Here is a 23,919-nt window from a genome sequence, read left to right as displayed (position 1 = left end):
TCTGCCAATTTCCTGAGCATTATGAAAAGGGGAATTGGGATTTACTGATAATAATCACTAGGAAAAAAAATCCTAGTTGCCACACACTTAAGTGAAATCACTACCAATATAGAAGGTAAAGTCTTTTTTTAAAAATACTAAGCTAAAGAAATACTAAAACTGACAATTTTTGTGCCTTATATTTTAACATAAATAATATTTGACTTTCATTGAGAGATCATTTGATCCATCAGTTATAGAAGGAAAAGCAAAACACTCAGATTTCAATTGAAAATTAAAGCTCTAAGAACATATGTTCTGTCCTTTTGTCTAGCTGCATCTAAAATTATTTGGAGTTATATATAAAGTGTAAATAAGGAACAGTGTGGACATGCAAGTTGGTTTCTAGTGGTATGTTAGGACGTTATCATATTGTTAATCTGTACATGGTAGTTTTATTTTATGCCTACAGCCATGTAATAAGCCAGTGTACTTCATTACCTAACAAACACATGTTTATTTTCTAAGAAACCCAAGAAAAAATGGTCTGCATATAAAATGTTGTAGTCAGACTATATACTTAAAAATGCCTCCCCCAGGGGCAGGCACTTGGCACAGCAGTTCAGATGCCTGTACCCCATATCAGAGTGTCCAAGTCTGAGTTCCAGCTCTGCTTCCAACTCTAGGTTCCTGCTAATGCAAACCCCACGAAATAACAAGCAGTGGTTCAAGTGGTTGGGTCCCTGCCACCCATGTGGGAGACCTGGATTGAGTTGCTGGCTGCTGGTTTCAGCCTGCCTCAGCCCTGGCGATTGTACAGTTGAGGGATGAACCAGCAGATGAGAAATCGCTGGCTCTCTCCCTCACTCTGTCTCACTGCCTTTCAAATAAATAAAAATTGAAATGTGAAATAAAACAAAATGTCTTTCCAAGACAGCTTCAAAAAATTACTTCCCTTAAAGTTTTCATGAGTGCTAAAATGAACTCTGATCTACCTTCAAGTCATACTCATTGGTTCTTATTGCTCACTTGTTGAAGACTTAATTTGGTCATTGTCAAAATGATGGAGTGCAATCCTAACTTAAAACCTCATTTTGTAAGACTTCACATTTTGTAAGAAATCTGTACCTTGTCAAATAGAATTTAACATAGTACCAAGGTTAATAACAGAATGCAAATACTTAAATAAATGCAATACTAAAATTTAATTCAATACGATCAGTACTATTCAACAATTATATGTGTCACAGCTGCCAAGATTCTATATTGGACACCATAGTTTGTACAGAAATTAATAGGAAACAGGAGCTCTGGTGTTGAGCCTGTAAGATGGAGTTAATATTCAGCTTCTTTCAGACAGGCAAGAACAGATTGCGATTTGGCCAGGTCTAATTCCTTCTTGTCCCTCCAAACACAAGCAAGTCAGATGTTTATTTGCATGGATGCTGTCAAGGTTGGAAGCAAGAAAAAATGAAGGAAACTAATTGCACATGATTAGGAATAAGACAATACAGTAGGTAGCTATAATGAAGTAAAGACATGATGCAAAATTAAATGGAAAAGTAAGGCTAAAAATAAAAGATATCATGTCTAATAAGGAGAAAGAAATAAAAACTCACACCAAAAAAGTGAAACTTTTTTTTTTTTGGACAGGGAGAGTAGACAGTGAGAGAGACAGAGAGAAAGGTCTTCCTTTTCCGTTGGTTCACCCTGCAGCGCACCGCGCTGATCCAAATCCAGGAGCCAGGTGCTTCTCCTGGTCTCCCATGGGGTGCAGGGCCCAAGCACTTGGGCCATCCTCCACTGCACTCCCGGGCCACAGCAGAGAGCTGGCCTGGAAGAGGGGCAACCGGGACAGAATCCGGTGCCCCGACCGGGACTAGAACCCGGTGTGCCGGCGCCGCTAGGCGGAGGATTAGCCTAGTGAGCCGCTGCGCCGGCCGAAAAGTGAAACTTCAGACTTCACCACGTCTCAGGTAATGGTAGGCAAATGAAACTTCAGCGTTAGCTCAGGGAAACAAAATTAGATGAGTTTAACACAAGGAAAGATGGAAAAAAACAAATGCTAGCTGTAGTTCTTAGACAAACTTAGAACACATTACTCATTCCAATCACATAACGGCAATTGTTTAACAAACAACGTGGTATCTTAAACTTTGCCTACCTAAAGATCTGTTTATTGAGTAAGTAATCACTTTCAAATGAAATAGGTATCTTCCATTTCTGAGACTGTTAGCAAGTATAGCTTTCCAATTTGTAGTATAAATTGTTCCCTTGATTGCAATGATTTTGGCAAATGTTTTGAGCAGTATAGGCCAGGATTTTTTCATTATATAAATGCATCATTTAAAATTTTTTGTATTGTCACATTTTTCCTGTTTTGTAATACACTTCAATGTTGTCCTAAATACCATTGAAGAAAAGTTCATGAAGTGTTTGAAAATAAATATGGAGTTGAATATTTTCACCCATGTAATAAGTACTCTTTTAAAAAATTTGAACACATTAAACTGAGCCTGTCCTTCCTTGAGTTAACCAGTTAGTCTGCATTTAAGGAAAATCCCATGTTGTTTGTGGATCAAAACAGAGGTGACTGTCAGATGAGTAGAATACACTAATTGTCTTGTCTCATTAGCAACTTGTAGGTTGGCAGAATTTCCCTTCATATCACATTAATCAAAGTATGGTGCAGTATTGACCATTTGTTTTATTTTGTTGGTATACAAGTTGTCTGTGTTTTCAGCTTCTAATCGAAGCCTCTGCCTTTTCTTGCCATATTCTGCTCTAATCTGTTGTAGGTATTGGGTTTTGTAACTAAGTATTCTTTGGCAGTTTTTAGATACATCATTTGGCTAGCAATGAACCAGTGCTTGGTGTACAGCCTTTAAAACGCACTCTCAATAGTGACTGCTACAGTACTGTGCTGGTTACACGACTTATGGCTAGATGGGGTTATTTATAGCTGTTGGGCTTAAACTTTGATCCAGTGTAAGATAATGTCTTCTAAAATGAAGATATTTTGTCACTTTATCAAAGAAAATTTGAGTTGTGTAGTTCCCTTACTGTAACTATTTTTCCTCTTCAAACATTGCCCTTAACAAAACAGAAAGTGAGAACTTACAGGAACAAAGGGCTGGAGAAAGGACAATGCAGATGTCATATGTGGGTCACACTTGCCAGGCACTTCAGATTAAAACCTAAATTATACTTAAATTCTCATTTATTTTATTTAGTAAATATAAATTTTCAAAGTACAGTTAATGGATTACAGTGGCTCCCCCCCCACAATTTCCCTCCCACTCACATCCCTCCCATCTCCCACTCCCTCTCCCATTCCATTCACATCAAGATTAAGTTTCAATTCTCTTTATATACAGAAGATCAATTCAGTATATATTAAGTAAAGATTTCATCAGTTTGCACCCACACAGAAACACAAAGTGTAAAATACTGTTTCAGTACTAGTTATAGCATTACTTCACATTGGACAACACATTAAGGACAGATCCCACATGAGAAGTAAGTACACAGTGACTTTTTTTTTTAACAATAACTATATCAAGTCAGCGTTACTACACTGTATAGTTCCCAAGTCTCTCTGACATTCAGGCCTCTCCCTATATTCTCTGACTGCAGTGAGGAAACATTTTACATAATCACTTATTGACCTCAGATTAAGCAATCTTGTATGGACAGAGAAAGAATCAATGAGAAAAAAAATGCCATCCTCCTATTATCTCCTTTTAACATAATTCTGTGTTCAGGGTTCTTCCACCTTGTGATTCTTGGATTTATTAAATCTGTTTGCATCATTTACTCATAGGCCAGGCAATAGCCACAATTATTTGCCAAGCGCTGCATGGTACTGTATTCACCAACGTATCCTTTTCTGCCTGCCAGGCATTCTGTGGAGATTCTCATCTTACAAAGCTGTGCACCCACTGTGAGTACTGACTCTTCTTCCACCCACCTGTGTGTTAAAGCTGTCCATGCTGTACTATGCCTACTGCCAACTTCTACGCTAAGCTCCCACCATCTCTTGCCAGTAGCACTATAGCAGGATACTGGATACACCTTTGGTCCACTATAATTAGTAATCCAAACAACATTCTTAGTGATGTTTGTAAAACATGAATCAGATCACATCTTCTGCTGAATGCTTTCCAATAGTTCCCAGTAGCCATGATGCCAGTGTCAAACTCTTTTATAAAACCATTGTACAAAATCTGGTCCCTATTTGCATCTAGAACATTGTCTCCCTTCCAGTGGGGTGCTGTGGTTGATGGTCTCCAGCCTGTGAGAAGTAACTGTTTGAACTTTGCAAGCCAGTGCCATCCTGTTGGGAGCTTTAAGCCAGCCATGGTAGAGGTATTTTCACCAGAGAAATCAGTGGATATTTGTTATAAATCGGGAGGGGGAGTTGTCTTTAATCTGTTTTTGTTTGCTTTTTGTCTGTTTGTTTTAGAGAACTGTTAATCTTACCAGCACACCACTGTTTCTATCTCTCTTTACCTCAATGACAGTCTTCTACTGATAATGCCTGGTCTAACCTTTTAGGCTTGCTCTCCTCACTTGAGGGCCTCTGCCTGCTATTCTCTTTGTGTAGAAGCTCTTCCCCTGGCCTTTGATACGGCTGATTCCTTCTCAACATTCAAGTCTCAACCCAAGAGAATTTTCTTGATAATCACTCTGTGCTAGTCCAGTTTCTTTATCACGTCAGCCTCATCCTTGAAAGTTGGAATAATACATTTATTGTCCTTTATAGTTTTCAAGATTTATTTTTATTTGAAAGGCACAGTCATGGGGGGTGAGGGGAGAGAGGGGAGGGAGAGGGAGAGGGGGAGGGAGGGAGATGGAGAGGGAGAGAGAGAGGAAGAGAGAGAGGTGGATTTTCCATCCACTGGTTCACTCCCCAAATGGCTACAATGGCCAGGGCTGGGCCAGACCAAAACCAGGTGCCAGGAGCTTCCTCTGGGTCTCCCACATGGGTACAGGGGCGAAAGCACTTGGACCATCTTCTGCTACTTTTCCAGGTCCATTAGCAGGGAGCTGGGTGGAATTGGAGCAGCCAGGACTTGAACCAGTGTCCATATGGGATGCTAGTGCTGAGGACAGTGGCTTTACCTGCTACACCACAATGCCAGCCCCAGAACAATTTCTTTCAAGTCATGTGCTCTCGTGTCAGTTAGCTTGCATTTGGTGGCACATGAGAGAATACCAAATAAAGCGTCTATTGGTCTCACAGTAAAGAATATGGGCTGGTACAACGGTGACATCAAGGGCTAGATCCCTTCCTCTTCTTGCTTTGCCATCCACATGGCAGTCATCGTCATGGTCACAATTCTAGGCACTTGAAAGCATTGTAACTTTTGTTAAAAGAAAGGGGGAAGAGGAATGTTGTAAAGATGATGAAGACAAATGCCAAAAGTTTGTCCCTTTTTAATGCCTTCTGAAAGCCATACCCAGTGACTTTTTACTTAAAACAACTTGACTAAATTGCAGTAGAGTCTGAAAAGAGAAGTATGCTCATTTTTCAGCTTTGGTAGAAGACGACGACAAGGGATAAAAGGGTTGTGGGTGACTTCATGGTAGATAATTTATATTTTTTTTTGCCATGGTGATCAATAATTTTTTGTGGAATTAGTGGACAGTAGCTTTAACTGAGCCGGCTCCATCTTCATCCAAGTTCCAGCTTCTGAGGAGTCCTGGGTCAAGCTCCACAGTCCTGTCAATCGAATTAACTCATTAAAGATGATAAAGATGATAACTGGAGTATTCCAGATTACTGGAACCTCATCCCACTTAAATTCCAGTATTTTCAAATGGCCAGGTTTTGTTGTTGCTTTTGTTTTGCTCATATTGTTCCATTTATTTTGCAGGAAGTCTTTCTAACATTTGTCGCCTTTCCTAAGGCAATTGATGATATCATTTTTAATGATCCAGTGTAATCAATAGGAAAAAATGGATTATAGTAGGTGTTGAAGCTTTGGGCAGTATTATGACTATTTGCCCCAGCTCACAGCGGTGTAGGTTGTTATATTTAAACGCTGAGTGAATTTTATTGTTTTATTTCTAATCCGTTTGCAGTGGCAGGATGGAGGGATAAACGTGAGCATGTGCACTGGAGACAAACACAGTCAGTCTTCAATCCTGGCCCAACCATTCATTAGTTATACAGCTGTCGGCCAAATTACTCATTTTTCTGTGTGTTTTTTTTTTTTTTTTTGGTTCTCTTTAGTGGCACAGTAACAATATCAGTGGTCTCTTAATAATAGGATTAATTAATTAATAAGAGGATTTTATAAGATGATTGAAGTAGGGCAAATAAACACTGAATAAGTGGTGGCCATTAAGTCACTTTGTTCTAGTTTATGTGTTAAACACTCAGAAACTTTAAGTGCATTTTTGACCCATTCCTGCATCAGAAGCATCTGAGATGACAACTGAAAAGCAGATCTTAATATTTCACCCTAGCCTCTTTTTTAGAAGTCTAACTTTTAAATAGCCTAGAAATCAGTTTTTATGTTGACTACAATTTAAGAACCTCAGATATGGATTTGTTGATCAGATTAGGTTTATGTCTGTTAACAACCTTGAAGCACAATGAATCCTGGGAATGACTTTTTTTAAGTATAAGGAGTACTAAGTCACATCTCAAATGTAGCCTAGATTCTAGAGTTATATCTCAACTCCCCCACTGACTAGCGCTTGGAGAAATGGTCTTTAATCCTGTGGCTCCCAGTGCCCTCTTCCTTAAAATGGGGATAATAAAGAACCTGCCCCATCATGCTATTTAGAGGAATAAAATGCTAGAACAGTGACTTAATAAATACATGTGGCAGTAATTAGTACTACAAGTAACTGTTATTAACTTCCCAGGATGTATCCTGAACCTCCCTATGAATGATTCTCAACATGAATATACGTTATAATTCCTGGGGAGGCTTCCATGCCCAGCCATACCCCCTATTAACAATTTCAGAAACATATCTGCAGAAGATGTAGGCACCTGTGTTTCTCAGCGCTCTCGGGTAATCCAGTGGGCAGCCAGGGCTGGGACCCACTCCACTTTATTATTTAAGAGTGCTTTGGGTAATTCTGAGGATCAACACATGCTACCTGAAAAAGGTTCCCGATAAATCAAATAGGGTTAATCTCCATCAAGGCACGGAAGATTAAGAGCTGAGCCTCTGACCAAAAAATCCTGCAGAGCGCTGATCTGTTGTAAAAGGACCGAATGTTGAAGAAAAAGCTGCCAAGAGTGAAGCTGTGATTGAAATAAAAATAATAGGCACAGGGTTTAAAATCACTCAGCCTGGACTCCAAATCCAGATTCCTACTAGTTAGCAGGTTACTTGAACTCTCCGTAAGACTCAATTTGTCATTTGCAAAATGTGGATATTTATTATCATATAGGGTTTTTATAATAGGTTAAAAGATGTAAAGCCCTTAGTATACTGTCCTAATGTAATAGTCTCGTTGTGCCCTCCAAAATGCAAGTTGAGATTTAATTTGTCATTGTATCAGTATTAACAGATGGAACCTGTAGAGGGTGGTTAGCTCCCCAGGGTGCTACCCTCGAATGGATTAACTTCTTTAACATGGGAGTTGGTTAGTCACCCAGGGAGGGTTTTATTATCAAAGAGCTCCGTGTCCCACATGCTTGTTTGCTTTTCTGCCATGTGTATGTAGTATGAAGTCCCCACCAAACATCAGCACCATGTTTTTGAACTTTCCAGTTTCTGTAACTGTCAGAAATAAATTCCTTTTCCTTATTGATTATCCAGTGGTGTTCCTTCAGAGCAATGAAAAATGAATAGCAGAAAATTAATACCGAGAAGTGGAGCTGTTGCTATTCAAAAAAAGCTCGGAAAATGTAGAAGTGGCTTTAGAACTGCATAATGGGCAGAGGCTGGAAGAGTTTGGAGGAGCAGGCCAGAGAAGCCCGAATTGCTCTGAATGAAGCAGACGTTTGATTCTGGTGAGGCCTCAGAAAATGACAAAATGGGGACAAGTCTGGAACTTCTCAGAAATTACTTACGTAGTTGTGTTGGGAACGTTGATAGAAATATGAACAGTAAACACCATTCTGATGAAATCACCCATGGAAATGAGGAACGGGGCATTAGAAACTGGACCGCAGACCATCCTTGTATACACTTGCAAAGAACTTGGCAGAATTATGTCCATATCCTAGGGCCTTATGGAATGAATGTACAATTTAACAGTGATGAACTAGAGCATCTGGCAAAAGAAATTTATCTTCGTGCAGAGTATGCATGCTTCTATGTAGCTACTTTCATCTCTATGCAGTGAGATTCAAAAGCAAATGAATGACTTAAAGATCGAACTTTAAAAGAGAATGGTACCATTTGGAAAACTTGCAGCCTGACCACCTAAAGAGTGACTGAAACATGCTTGGAGAGAATACTTAAAGTGTGGCTGAATAATTATTTACGAAAGAGATTGGTGTGGTTATAGGAGTCAAATGCATTTCAAAGATCTTTGAACCACCCTTCTCCATCGTAGACCAAGAACCGCGGGAAGGTAGAGGTTAGTGGACAGGCCCAGAACGCCTCCCACAGGCTTGCTGCCCTCTTGCAATAGGAGGTGTGTTTGGTGATGCCAAAACAGAGTATCAGGCTGTGTAACTTATAAAGAGGAGTTTATTTCTGACAGTTCTCAAGCCTGGGGGGTCCAAGATGAAAAGGCTACATCTGCTGTGGGTCTTGTTGCTGCAGCCTGACACACTGGAGGGCAACACATGGCAGGTGGACACGCAGGAGAGAAGAGAGGGCCAGCGATGTTCAACCATGATCTGTTGTCACAAAAAATTAGAAAGGAAGCAGGACAGTGGGAGCCAAGTGTTGCTGTATTCTTGGAAACATATCTGTGAAATCCATCTATGTATTAATACATTTTAAAAGGTCATTAGAAATTTGTTTTCGTAGCTTCTAGAAGTGGGAAATAATGGAATAGGTTGCATGAGAGAGGGTGAGGGTGCCGAGTGTAATACACAAGGATTTGCCTCACAAAGTGGGTACAAGTATTCATCGGAGAGTGGCAGATAAAATGAAGAGTAGGTCTTGCTTTCAAGGTGTTTGTCTTGAAGCCACCGCAGTCCTTAGCTAATAATCCTTCTCATCTGAGCTGTTAGTAAACACAGACTACTAATTTAGTGATCAAACTTGGTTTCGTTCTGGATCCTGGTTCCATAGGGTTCTGGTACAGAGCCAAAGAGAATCAGAATTCTGTTTAAAACACTAGTCCCCTATCCATATATCATCTACCACCTCTTTGTTTCTAAGAGCAGCCAAGCCTGGGTCGGAGAAAGCTGATCTCCCCTACTTTTGGTTTTTAGACTCCCTTTAGGTTTTCCCGCCTGCTGCTTCCTTGACCTCATGCAGCGATTCCCTCGGTGGTTCACAAAGATGGTTCACGCTCCAGTCGGCCCTGCTCCAGTGCGGCATTGCTCTGCAGAGACACCTGTGGGGCCAGCAGGTCCGAGTCTATTGCCCTTGCAAACAGGAAACAGACACTAGTTTCCCTTCTTTCACACACTCACAACTGACAGTTGGTTCTATTAGAACTTTCTTCCCTTAGTTGATAGAAGGCAAGTGAAAAAGCTTATATATGTCCCTATTAATGACTTAACAGCTGTCCTTGAGTTCTCGCTCGTCTCCCAGGTACCTCTTGTAATGACTAAAGAATGCCTATGGTGTAATGTAGCAGGGTCAGCCGAGCTTTTAACGTGTCTTAACGGGGATATATCTGGCTTCCTTGATAGCTCTTTGTTGAATAATATTTTTTTTTCATTCTCAGATGCTCATCTGCAAGCGTTAAAGGAACTTGATGAGTGGATCCCACGTTCTTATACTTTTAATTAATTGATCTGCAAACACAGGATGGTTCAAAAAAATTCACACAATTTCCATGTGCAGGCTTCACCAAGGCCCACCATTCTAAAGTGGGAGTGGCTCTTAACGTTAATCAGTTCCATCAATGAACTTTTACCAGTAACTCTGAGATTCCTAGGGGAATCCCATTCAGTAGCCTCTTATACGCTCTATCAAAGGAAACTACAGAGAACAGGATTCCTGGAATGCTGGAGATGGGAGCCATCTGAACGGTCATTTGTGCAGTCTTCTCTTTCTGGGATCTGGGATCCCTTTGAGCATACACTTCAGAGCAGATTCCTAGGTCTTGTCCTCAGACCACCAGCACCTGCATCTCTCCACTGTGGGAAAAGGTTAGGATCCTGTGTGCCAGTGAGCTCTCCCGGGAGAATGTGGAGCATATTCATGGTTTAAAAGCATTGATCTGTAGTAGGAATCCTCAGCTGTGGGTACAGATTAGAATCACACCAGGGAATTTAAGAGCATCCAGCTACAGCAGTGCTGTAGCATCATATGATGGACTTCAGAAAGCCCCCTGTCCAACCCCACCTTGTTCAAATCACATCAGAATCCATGGGGTGCAACTGACCCCATGGTGAGTCTGTGGTTTTAAAACTCCCCAGGTGTTTCCAATATCCAGCCAAGGTCGACAACTGCTGTTCTAGATTCTGCTTTTAATTCATCTGGAGTGGTCCTCAGGCACTGATCATTTTTAAATGCACTCCAGATAACTTCAACAGATTGCATAAGTTGAGAACTACGGAATGCTCAGATTAGTGTCATTTTCTTTCCTTTTTGTTTTAATATTTGTGTACTTGAAAGGCATAGTGACAGAAATAAGGCAGAGTGACAGATAGAGGGGGAAATACAGAGAGCTTCCAATCACTGGTTTACTCCCCAGATGGCTGAAATGGCTAGGGCAGGGCCAGACTGAAGAGCCAAGAACTCCATCCGGGTCTCCCACGTGGGTGGCACGGAACCAAGCACTAGGGCCATCTTCTGCTGATTTCCCAGACACATCAGCAGGGATGGATCAGAAGCAGAGCAGCCAGGACTAGAACCGGCGCTCTGACACGGAATGCTTTTGTCACAGGCTGCAGCTTAGGCAGCTGCACTACACTCCTGGCTCTGGTGTCATTTTTATTGTTTCTGCACTTTCCCCATCATTGGACATCCATGGAACAGCATTTTGTGTTTGATTCATACCACAGGGCTACTTTACCGTTCATCTGTGTGCTCCCTCAAGCCTGGGAGTTCCATGAGCACAAGACAAAGTGCTGCCCCCGCTGCTGCTGTGTTTCCTGTGCGTAGCACAATGCCTAACACTGCTGAATGAATGAATGAGCAGCATTCCAGCAATACGGATGGATGGAGCAAGCCATAGAGACAGAGTTATGTGCGAGGTCCATGGCCCAAGTGTAGAATGGGCAGCAGGGGGTGCCCAGACCTGAGTGAGAAGAGATTGACTGTTAAGGGTCTTATGTAAAAGCCTCAGTGGTTGGAACTCCACCACCTAAGAAGGGGGAAGGTAAGGAAGCTTGTATGTGCAGGGTAGTAATAATTAGATGTATTTATTCAGGACAGTTACTCTGGAAGCAGAATGGAAGATGGACCAGAACAGACAAGACTAATTTAAGGATGAATTAAATTAGTAGGTGAGAAATTATGCAGCATTCCCTGAAATAATAAAGTGAAAGGGCTCCATTCAGAAAGCATTTTTGAGATAAAATATACATCCCTTGCCCACGGACCACATGCAGTGGTGGGTGGGGTATAGGATAAAAGATGATGCGTTGGTCTAGCTTTGAAGGTAGGCTGGGGGTAGAGGAACACTGTTGAGAATTTTGAGTACAGGAAGAGAAGAGCTGGTTTCCAGGTAAAAATCAATAATGAGCTCAGTTTTAAACATGTTGAAAGTTTTGTGCACCTGTGGACATCTGCTAGAGTGTTTTATGCAGTTAGAAATGCATAAAATCTCAGCTTGATACCTGATTATGGATGCAACCAGTATTGCCCACTTGACTATGATGACTTCCGGTTTATGTACTTAAAGAAAAATTTTGGAAACTGGTGGTGGTAAATTAATTTCGTAGGGGCTAGTGCTGTGGTAAAGCCATGCCTGCAGTGCCGGCATCCCATATGGGCACAGGTTCAAGTCCCGGTGGCTCCACTTCTGATCCAGCTCTCTGCTATGGCCTGGGAAAGCAGTAGATGATGGCCCAAGTCCTTGGGCTTCAGGAGACCCTGAAGAAGTTCCTGGCTTCTGGCTTCGGATTGGCACAGCTCTGGCCATTGCAGCCATTTGGGGAGTGAACTAGCAGATGGAAGACCTCCCTCTTTCTTTCTCCTTCCCTCCCCCCTCCTCTGCCTCTGACTCTCTAATTCTGCCTTTCAAATAAGTAAATCTTTAAAAACTAAATTGATTTTGTGATTTATGTTACTTTAGGCTATAACTGGCAATCAAAATAATACTTCACTTTCTGGTTGTTTACTTTGATTAGATACATACACCTACGCTAACCTCACCTGGATTCTGAAGTGATAGCAATTTTATTATAAATGGCTCTGCTACTATATTCCTTTCTCATTAAACCATGGGTTAAGAAAGGAAGCCTATTTTATTCTTTGTTAAGCTTAGTGCTATGTATAATAGGGCCTCAAATTATTGAATAGATGGACAGTTACATGGATGAATATATGGATGGATGAGTGGATGATTGATGAGTGGATGGATGTCTGCTTGCGTGGATGCTTTCAGAATCATATGACAAGAATATGGGGTACTTTCTAGAACTAGCCACCTAAGAATTAAGAAATTTGTATCCTGTCATTCCATATATACATAGGTGACTTCGCTGAATCCACTGACTGTGGCAACAGGGATAGAAAAAATTACCCTAAGTATTTATTAAAAGGCCTTTCTTTATATCATTTTCTTTTGGCAATGTCAAATAATCCAGGAATTTTTAAGTTTATGGCTATAAAAGACATTATGTTCTTTAATATATTAACCTTTGATATTGTCCAGCAAAAGAGGCAATTATGTCAGTTGTTACTGAAAACTCATTTGCTTGGTACTGTTTAGAAACCATATATACATATGTATACATGGTCCAATTTTTGTTTTAAGAAGATAACTTTGTACACCCTAAGAGTAGGCTGGAGGAGAATAAATGATTCCAGTTAGAGGCAAGATAATGAGGGCCTATAATAATGTAATGACAGAAAACAGGAGGAGTGCATTAATTAATTCCTTTATCCATCAAATATTTATTAACTGTATCAAACCAAACTCTGGGGAATGCATCATGACCAAACCCAACAATTATCTACTCAATAGCCAAGTTGAGGAGATACACGTCAATCAAATTATTATACTAATACACGTAACACTGAGGCTGTAAAAACTGTAATGAGAAAAATTGGAAAAAAACTGGAAAAAAAGCATCTCAGAAGGAAAACTGACAGAGCTCATTTGATCATTGGTGTATTGGAATAAAAGGTAGACATGTTTCCTGATCTTCTTGCCTGAAAAGATTTGCAAATTGATCTGTGTGACAGAAATAACATGCGTGCAAAGCCATTAGGGAGGATGCATTAAGTAACAAATTGTGTGGAAAAGATTCAGGTGACCTTTACCAAAAGATGAAATCAACAAGGTATGAATTATAAATCCTTATTTTGAAATTAATTCCACTTGGTTTTTCAATAGGAATAATGTCTCTACTCAGTTGGAATAATGATACTTCACTGATGAGAGTTTATTTTAGGTCTCTTCATTTTTTTTTTTTATTCAGATGTTGCAAGAGCAATTGAATTATTGGAAAAACTACAGGAATCTGGAGAAGTACCCGTGCACAAGCTACAATCCCTCAAAAAAGTGCTTCAGAGTGAGTTTTGTACAGCTATTCGAGAGGTATGATACTGAGATTGATAAGTACGCAGCCATATGTCTTACTTTTAAAAATAATTACAGGTGTTTTCCACACAGTTAAAACAATTAAGATTGGAACTGCATTTTAACTTTCTGTCCTTAGCTCTTTGGACAGATTATGACACATAATTTAGCCTGCTAAATTCTTAAATTAAACCCACCCAGGATTTATACATGCATATAAAAAGAAATGTCAATCTTTGGATACCAATGAAGGGGTTGCCTCAGCCGGTGACTGTTGCCCACAGTCTATACTATTTAATGGTCACATGAAGCTGCCTAGAATTTCAGGTACAAATAGTCATGATTAGCAGAGGCTGAGTTTTCCTAGAACACTCAACAAAGTCTTTCACAGGTTAATCCGAAAGAGTAACCTCCAGCTGACTAAAGTTTTATACAATTATCCCAATAATTATTAGTAGTACAATTAAAAAAAAATCAACAGGCCTGCCCGCATTCCTTTCCAGCAAATCTTTGTAATGCTTGCTTGGCTAATGATCTCAAAAAGAGCAAGATGAAACAAGTGTGTTGAAACGACTACGTGAACTTTGCCTTGACTTGTGGTGGAATTGAATATTCAACTAATGAATTTAGTTGATTAAAAGAAACGACTTGAGATGTAAAATCTAGATTGTTTTATTCAGTGACCCATTACCTCTTACCCATCAGGCAACGGATGACAAGATGTTAATTAGAACTTCAAGTCCATAAATACAGCATATTTGCCTTACTAGAAGTACCCAGTGACTGCCCGCAGACTTTGTTGTAGCACAGGGCATACACCTCTCAAGGAACTCTTATATCCACCTTCTACCTCTCTGCAATTCCATTTGTGGCTAATCCATATTCCTCTGCCTCAGTAATGCTGGTTTATGAGAAGTCACTAAATGACCCTACTAACTAGGATAGAGAATGACAAAGACATGGTAAATACAGATTAATATTGTAGCCTACACAATGCAGTTAAAATTTGGAGTTTGCTGAAATTTGACTTATGTTGTCCTGGTGCTAAATTATAGGTGCAGATGTTCATTGTTTAATTTTCATTAATATTGAAAAACTTAAGTAAATAACCATAATTGCATCTCTAAGATTTAACCTATTCACTTAATCAAAGTGAATTTCCTTTTAAGGAAATTTCTCCAAGTGTGTGAGTTCTGTGCCACTGGCTTCTCGTAGGAGGGCAAGTGTAAGATATCTAGAAACCCCTTGGTTCAACTCCAAGAGTCACCACCTAGACAAAGTCTACCTTTCTATGTGCTCTTCTTTCTTCACTGAGTAGGATGCCCCTGAACTTTGATGGCTGAAGTTTTTCTTTTTGAAGAGTCTTTCATCTCTTCTGTGTCTTAGTATCCCATTCCTCATGCATCTAACTAAAGGATAGAAGTCACCAAATACATATTTCTGTGTCCGGGCTATATAGCTCATGATCAGTGCATAGTCATTACCTTCATGGAACTTACATTCCAAGGGGGAGAAAATGATGGTTAATTAGTATACAATGTAATATCTGAAAGTGACAAGAGTAATGACAGAAATAATGAAGAATCTGACCAGATCAGAGCAAGGCTTTATTTACTTTAGACTGGTCAGCAACAACTGAATTAAAATCATGGAACAAGACACACAAGAATGGGGTGATATAATATTTCAGGCAGAGGAAACCAGAAGTGAAAATACTCAGAGACAAGAATGATACTATTCCATAGAAGGAATACTGCCAAGCAAATTGGACTGAGGCAGCTGGAAAACAGATTATGTTAAGGTCACACAAGCCACTTTTAAGAGTATTTAACTTCATTCTAAGCATGGTAGGAAGCCTTTATAGAATTCTGAACTGATCTGAGTAGCTTTGTAAAATGTTTTCTCTGGTTTCTGTGAGGATACAAGTGTCCGTACATGAGTAAGAACAGGAGAGATCAGTAATAAATTAAAGAATAAATCAACTGAGACACAAGATGATAGCAGTATGGGCAGAGGTGAGAGCACAGCTGGTGGAAAGTAGTCAGAGGCCACATAGGTTTTGCTGAGCAAAGTCAACAGAAACTGTTGATGTGGTGGATATTTGGAATAAGAAAGATATGAAAAAATGGATTTGAGTCTCAGATGTAGGCTTAAACAATCAGATGAATGATGTAATAAAATGAGAATCTTTGGAAGTGGACTAGGTTTGGAAAAAAATTGTCCAAAGAGCTTTGTTCTGAATGTAATCAGTTGATGATGTTTTTCAGACTTCCATGTACAGATGACCAAAAGTTAACTAAGTCTGAAATGTGAAGGAGAAATTGGTAATGTGGTATAGATTCTCTTCAAATAAACACACAGGCCTTTTTACCCTAATAGTAAAAAGACAATAACTGTGGAGACTTTGGACAGGTTTTATAGTTATTAAATTGCCTGTAGCAAAGTGGGTGAATGCATTTTTAGTAGTCCTTGAAAGTCTATAACTGGTCTACAGGCAATCCAGCCATTCCAAAAGAAAAAACAGATGATATAATTTTCTAATTCATGTTTTACAAATTTGAACTAGTTAAATTGATTTTCTATTTGCAGGAATATGCTTAGTAATAATTTTGTTCTTCACAGCAATGCACTTTATCCACAAATTTTAGAGGTCACTTCATTGTGGCTAACATTTCACACCATTTGTGTAGTATTGTTTGCATTTTCAGTTTGGCATTTTCATTACTATTTTTGTGTTGCTTGGTATTTTCTAAGGGAAGCAATGGTAAAAGGTAAAGGTATGTAACAATACTGAATAATAGTGTCTGGCGAAAAGTTCTTCAATAAAATTATAAAATATGAGGGGCAGGTGTTTGACACAGGGTTGAGATGCCCTTAGAATGCCCACATTCCATACTAGAGTACCAGGGTTCAAGTCCCACCTCTACTTCCAATCCATCTTCCTGATAGTATGCACCATAGGTGGTAGCAGGTGATACTCAAGTACCTAGGTCCCTGCCACCCAATGTGGGAGATCTCACGTTATGTTCTCAGTTCTTGGCTTTGGGCTGGCCCACCCCAGGCTGTTGTGGGCTTCTGAGGAGAAAACCTATGAATGAAAGGGGAAGAGAGAGTATCTTTCAGATATGTATCTCCAAACAGGTGAATCCAAAAGCTAATAAATAAAGAAGTGTGACAACCAACATCTGAAAATTAGATTTTATTTAGTCAAGGACATTTTCATTCCTGGTCTCTGTTAGGCTGGCAAGAAACATTCGAAGTTGTGGGTTCTTATTCAAGTATTACTCAGTTTTTGTTGTAAGATTACCCAAGTTTTTTCTGACATTTTTGCTAGTTAATACATTACACAGTATTCTTAGTTGCATTCAAAGAAAAACAGGTGAAGGTTCCACCATTGCCAAAAAGATTGTAAAACACAAATTATTCTCAAAAAAAAAAAAAAAAGGCAGAGTGAGCTTTTGCCAATTCTTTTTATTGCCTTACATAAGTGTAACTGAAGCTATTATTGTATGTTGAGAATATTGGATATTTTGCTTTACTTTTCTAAGGAATCCCTGAATTAGCTCTTGGCATATGTATACTGCTTATATGAGGAGCATAATTTGATGATATTGTTGTGCTTATGTGTATGTGTGTGTTTGTACAGAAAATAGATAACTTTAAAGATTAGAAGTTCCCTTTGCCATTTTTTTTTCAGTAATCAACAATAAAGATAGAAAAACGTACATTGTGATCAGAACCAAGGGAAAATCGTCTCTGTAGATGGCTGAGACAGGTACTACTCTCTCATAGATAAGCCGCATTTGAGCCATCAATCCACGCACAGCTGTATCCAGAGAACACAGTGGTCAGAAATAATTCTCTTAATTGTGCTTTATTGTAGAAAGGTCTTAAAAGGACCCTGATCAATAATTAAGTTGCACCTACTCTGTGCAAGTAATTTCAAAGTACATGGCAGATAAATGGGCTGATGCATGATAAAACTTTTATACAATGAGATATGCTGGCTGAAAGAATGTTCCCACAGGATCTTGAATGATAGATGAAATAAAGATTTTATGGTACTTATATTCTAAGTAATGACCATTTCTGTAATTCTAAGTGACTTCCTCAAGTCTTAAGTCTACACTGTACTAATCAGCTTGAATGGCCTAAACTTACGCATTTGGGCTTGAAACATAATGATTATAAAGTGCCGATGTTTAAACTTTTTATTTGAGAGATAAAGACAGATAAAGAGCTCCTACACCACTAGTTCACTCCCCAAACGCTTGCAACAGAGAGCTGGGCCAGGCCGAAGTCAGGAGGCAGAAAGTCAATCCTGGGCTCCCACATGGATGGCAAGGCCCAAATATTTGACTCATCAGCTGCTGCCTCCCAGAGAATACATTGGCAGGAAGCTACAATCAGAAGCAAACCCAGAACTCAAACTGTGGGACTCCTGGCATCTTATCTGGTAGGATGACTTTGAGTGACGATGTTGATTAATAGAACTTTCCAAAAGAAGTGAATTGCAATGCAGATAGCTCAACTATCAACAGACTTTTCTCCCAACAACTCATAGTCTTTGCCCCAGAGAAAGAAATCAATAAATGTATGAATGATCATATTTTAAGAGGACATTCCACTTCTGCAACAGAATACTAAGAATTCTTTCTGCAACCAAATTAATTAAAAAAAAAAGGTCAGCAATGTGCTGTCATCATCACCATACTTTTAAAACATTCAAGCTTCTGGCTTTCCAGGATCATAAGCTCACTGACCTGGAATGTGATGTAGTGCTGTCAGTGATCTGCTGTGTACAAATAGGACTTATTCCGCCATCTATAACTTCTAGATGCCTGTTGGAACAAAATGACATAGTCACCAAGAATTGTCTTCTTTGACCATCACAAGATACTGCATTTTAATATTTACCAATGGATTGTATAGTTACTGGAATATGTTCATTCTAACATAGAATAAGACAGTAAGCCAATTCCACATGAAATTACTAATATTCTGTTAGTAAAATTGTTCAAAAATGTTTCAGTTTTCCTCTATTCATTAGCACGTGCTTCAGTTGGATTTTTCCATCCTTTTTAAGTCTTGGTGACCAATAGATTGGTCATAACCATTTATGGCTGGTCATGGCAATTATTTAGCCAGTATGCATTCAGATTCCTCATGGAGGCCTGAGTCACTGTGTGATTTGTCAGGTTTCCTTCCCTTTTCTAGGTAACTACTCATGTTTTATACAGCAAACTTAACCTCTGCTGAGAGTGCTAATTATTGGTTGATATGATAGAGCACAGATTCAGGATTACTCTTAAGAAATCCTATATTTGGATAAATAGTGACAAGACAGGATGAAAAAAGGAGAACAGAGGCAGAGGACTTAGAATGAAGAGCACAAGGGGTCAAAGGAAGAAAGAGGGAGGGGAAATGAAGGCAGGAAAGGAGAGAAGCGGAGAGGGCGGGAGGCTGTCAAATGTTAAATAATGACCTAATATACTACAACAGAGAAGTGAAGAGTACTGAGAACAGGTTCAGATAAACCTGGATTCACGTCTGTAATTGGCCTCTCCTCTTAATTATGCAATCTTATACAACTTACATAACTTCTCTGATCACATCTGGCTTTTGTTTAAAGATAAAATAGATAAGAATTTTAAAAGGATTGTTAGGAAGATTAAACCAAATGGATAACAAATTAAATATTTTGACTAATATCATGCCTAGTTAAGAGAGTAAAGAGCTAAGAAATGGTAGCTATTATAGTGAAAAAAACTTAGTTGTTTTAGTATAATAAACTAAAATCTTAATATGTCTTGATAGAATAGTTAAGAAAAGAGTAGTAGTTATATAGTTTTCAATCATTAAAAAATATACACTTTTTAAACTGTGTGCTTCACATTTTAATAAAGATACTGACACACTAAAGTGATTTTAGAGTAAATCAATGTACATGGTAATGGATCTCATACCCTGTCTCCAAATTAAGGAGTGGGTGATATTTAGCCACATACAGAGAAAAAGCATGTGTAACATGTTACGTTGTCACCCAATATTTGAAGGGATAAGAGAAGGGAAAATAACTGTGCCTGGCTACTGGATCAAAGATTGAAGAATTCAGAGAACTAAGGGTAACTAGAACTTACCCAGCAGTCAGCTTTTAACATAGGAAACTTCCTATAATCTGAGATTAGATGTTATATTTAACACTTTGTAGTAAGGAGAGAAGGATTATGAAGGAAGACTACAATTTGATGTTTCAATTCATGTATACATTGTATATTTATCCAGAGTAGCATACCCATAACCTCATGTATTTATTTCTTTATAGTCACAACATTCAAAAACTTTTCTTCCAGGTGTTTCAAAATAGAAAACATCATTAACTACAGTCACGCTGTCGTGCAATAGCGACCTTACCCCTTCTACACGTTAATTGCGTACCTGTTGACCACCCTCTCCCCAGTGTCTGTTCACTCAATTCTTCCATTTCTATGAGGCCAGGCTTTTGTAGATTCCAAAAGTGAGGTCAGGTAATGACTCCTATAATACTTCATGCATTGGCTATACGAATTTGTATTCCCACCAGCAACATTTATGTGTTTCCCTTTCTGGCAGTTCTCTTCTTTTGCCATTTTGATAACAACCATTCCAACGTGGGTGACATAATGTCTCACTTGTGGTTCTATTTTGTATTTTTCTGATGATTAGTGATGCTAATTTATTTTTTTCATATACTGTTGACCTTTTGTATGTCTTCTTTTAAGGGATACTCTTCAGGTCTTTTGCTGGTTTTTAAATCAGGTTATTTGTTGCTTTACTGTTAAGTTCCTTATATTGTCTGGATATTGTTAGATGTACAGCTTGTAAATATTTTTTCCCATTCTGCAGATTGTCTAGAACAGGTATTTTTTTTAACGTGGAGGTCGTGTATAGACTTTATATTGTAGGTAAATAGCAAACATATACATATATACATATGTGTGTATGTATATACACATTTATGGATAATGCATTTTCGTTGGAAATGTGAGCATTATCAAAAATTGTGTGGATTTAAAATCTTCCTGCACCCAAATAAACTTGCCTCTTAAATCCACTTTTTCCACAAATGTTTTGAAGTCCCTCATATGTGTGGATGTGGGTGTGCGTGTGTTTGGGGCGGTGTGGGTGTGTGTGGGGGGTGTGTGTGTGTGTGGATGTGTGTTTATGTGTGAAGCTTTCTATTTAGATTGTTTTGTTCCCTTCCCTTTTGGTGAAAAAAAAAAAGAAATAAGTTTTTGCTTTAAATGTCTTTAACATTTTAATAGGTTTTTAATGTTTTTATTTAAACATAAGAAGAGTACTATGGCTTCCTTATGTGACACCCAGAATAGCTTTGAATTTATCAGTTAATAAAATGTATCTGACGTTATGTTTATGCATATTTCTTTCTGTTCATATCAAACTGAGCTTAAATTAGCAAATGCTAAGAAAAAAAGAAAGCTTGATGGCTCTTACATTTCTGTTGATTTTATTTGCATTGCTAAATGTGGTGGAACACAAAAGCCAGACTGTTTCTTGTGTGATAAGTTTCCTGCCAATGAGAGCATGAAGTCAAAAAAAGCTTATTTCTAAGCATCCTGAACATAAATCACAATATAGATTTTTCCCCCTAGAGCAAATGTTCAATTTTAAAAGGATATAAATTTACCAAAACTTCTATTTTCCCTAACATGAAAATCTTGATGTGTTTCCAGGCAAAAGAAACCATAAATAACAAGAGAAAGCTTTCTCAAGTCAAGTTCTCTAGAAATACTTGAACTGGTGGGTTGCTCAGAATCAGAAAAAAATTAAAATAGTACCTCTGTTCACTTCGTGTAACCTACTCCTGAACTCTGATATTTTGCTAATATTTTGAAGTTAGTTGTGGTGAAAATGAAAGTTGTGTCATTGCCAACCGGCATGTTAACTGGGTGAAGACTATCACTGTTTCAGTAAAACTGATTCTTATCTCACATGTGAATAATGTTCTATTGTGTGTATGAGCTCTGCCACATGGAGACCTTAAAGGGCAAGCTGTTTCACAAGTGACAAGTTTCTTTGCCAAGGAAACTTATTGATTCTATGGGTGCATATGGAGTTTCTGGGTCCAACATCCAGCTTGATGCATCTGGTAAAGACGGAGGTTTCATTCGTCATAGGCACTAACTGCCCTCACCAGCAACGTGCGTTAGTGTCAAAGCTGCCCTGCCTGCCCTGTTAAAAATTAGCCCAGTAACCTCACAGCCATAGTCTTGAATCTGTATTTGCAAAGATGGTACTTAGAAATGGAGGCAAAATATGCTCTACTATCAAATGTTTCTTGGCACCCCAGAGCATAGTTCTCAACACACTCAGCTGACATTGACTCAAGTTTCCCATTATTCCTTCAATTTTTAAGTAAAGGACAGCTGAATCTTAGAACAGTTTGGTAAAAGAGGATTGTGTGTGCTGGGATTTCTTATGGATGTTAGGCCAATACTTTTTCAGTTGCAGATTCTATGATCTGGTAGCAGGGCCCTGAAAATCTTACCATTTTGGAAGAGGAGATTGAGGTGTAACTGGTAATCTGCCCAGTGCTGAAACAAAGACTTCAGTGAAGGCAAGGAAGTTGCAAATGAGAAATCCTTGTCAGTTTATCCACAGGGAAGATCTACAATCACCTGGAAGGAGTGCACAGTTCTTTTAAAGGTTACTTCTGCTCTGACTATTCAAAACTCAAAGAAGGATTCAGATGCCTTGCTTGCTGACAGAGTCTGCATTGTTGCCGCCAACCTTTTCAAATACAATCTCATTTGATTTGAGGACAAAGGACGGTAAAGCCTGAGTTGAGCTGAATGTCTTGGAGAAAGCCCAGGTGTCTTCAGAGAAGTCCACTCTGCTCTGATAGGGAATTTAATTCTCTTTGCCCTTGAAAGCCATTTCAGCTGTAACTTTGAGCACTTGCTACTATTAACACAGACTCGAAACTGACTACTAAAACTGACCTCAGTATTCCCATGTAAAATATCATTCTACACTTGAACTTCTTACAAAGTCAAACTAAACAGCCTTTTCAAAAACATGCGTTTTTTTTTTTTTCCAGGAAGCAGTTATGTTTTCACAAGGAAAATAAAAGGCACATAATCCCCCATCGTGTATCAAATAACTCCGTCAAATACAAACTAGTAAACAGCATGAATACTTACATGTCTTAGCCTGCTTTGTGCAAATAGCCGAGAAGGGATAATTTGGACAGAACAGACACTTCTCACAGTTCTGGAGGCTGGAAAGTCCAAGAGAAAGGTGCTGGTAGCTGACATCCGGTGAGAGTCTTCTCGCTTTCTGCTACTTTCACACAGCAGAGGGCACAAGGGCAAGCTAGCAAGCCAGCCGGAGCCCTGTGTGCAACCTCTTATATATAAGGACCTCCAAGGAAGGGTCCCCTCTCCCCCCACCCGCCATGGCCTAATCACCTGTTGAAGGCCCCACCCTACCTCTTAATACTGTAACACTGGCAAAACCTGCATTGTGAAGGGGGCCACAGTGAAACCGTGTTAACGCATACAAGTAGATTTTCCTGGAAGTAATCCCATCGTTTTATTGGATTCACAAGAGTCTGTCCTATCTCCTCCCAGAACCGCCCCCAAATGAAAATATTACTGCCTCCAAGGGGCCTATGATATCTTTTAGAAAAGCTGTTCCACCAGTTAGTCTGTTCTGTAAGGCCCTTCCAGTTCTGCTCATCTATAGTTTACAGAGCTGAGAACCTATGTTTTTCTTCATGTAGGCTACAGAGGCTGGCATGTTGCAATGTGTGACCATGTGAGACTTTCTGTGAATGGGGTAGGGAAGACAGAAACTATGAAGATTTTTAAACTAGAAAATAATGACGGAGAATACATTGCTCATTTTACGGAGTTTTCTGAGGATGTGATTTATAATTTCTATCAGAACAGCAAAAAGAGAATGAGTGCCTCAGTCGCTGAAAGCAGAATTTTTGCGGTGTTGTGAGAGTTCTGGTTCTGCAGCTTTCTCTGAGCGAAGACATAGTTTCAATGGTGTGCAGAGTCTTTGTGACGTCGCGTCTGTTTCTGGTTGCAAGGACAGGGACTGTGTGGCAGGAACCATCTTAGTCTGTAATTGCCCAAA

At 39.2% G+C, this 23,919-nt stretch overlaps 1 protein-coding gene and 1 long non-coding RNA gene across 6 annotated transcripts in view; one reads left to right on the top strand and one right to left on the bottom strand.

The window, feature by feature from the left end:
- Positions 1-23,919, top strand: part of LIN7A (lin-7 cell polarity scaffold A) — a 161,446-nt gene that overhangs the window by 48,750 nt on the left and 88,777 nt on the right. For 4 of the 5 annotated variants that reach the window (XM_089307522.1, XM_089307521.1, XM_002711366.6 and 1 more), the window contains exon 2: positions 13,673-13,791. Coding sequence is in view for 3 of the 5 variants with exons in the window: in XM_089307521.1 (XP_089163647.1) it covers positions 13,673-13,791 (119 nt within the window). In the remaining 2 variants the exon portion in view is untranslated. The remainder of the gene's footprint in view (positions 1-13,672; positions 13,792-23,919) is intronic. The other variant, XM_089307520.1, reaches the window with a different exon arrangement.
- Positions 13,117-23,268, bottom strand: LOC149123553 (uncharacterized). The gene is made up of 3 exons (XR_016216215.1): positions 22,977-23,268; positions 18,537-18,614; positions 13,117-16,861 (listed from the first exon to the last, which is right to left on the bottom strand). It is a non-coding gene; the product is annotated as an uncharacterized LOC149123553 (long non-coding RNA).

The sequence above is a fragment of the Oryctolagus cuniculus genome, chromosome 11 (assembly GCF_051225735.1).
Source record: "Oryctolagus cuniculus isolate XC-2025 breed Fujian yellow rabbit chromosome 11, ASM5122573v1, whole genome shotgun sequence".
Classification (NCBI taxonomy): domain Eukaryota; kingdom Metazoa; phylum Chordata; class Mammalia; order Lagomorpha; family Leporidae; genus Oryctolagus; species Oryctolagus cuniculus.
The sequence above is the reverse complement of the archived record's forward strand: the minus strand, read 5'-3'. Positions and strand labels throughout refer to the sequence as shown.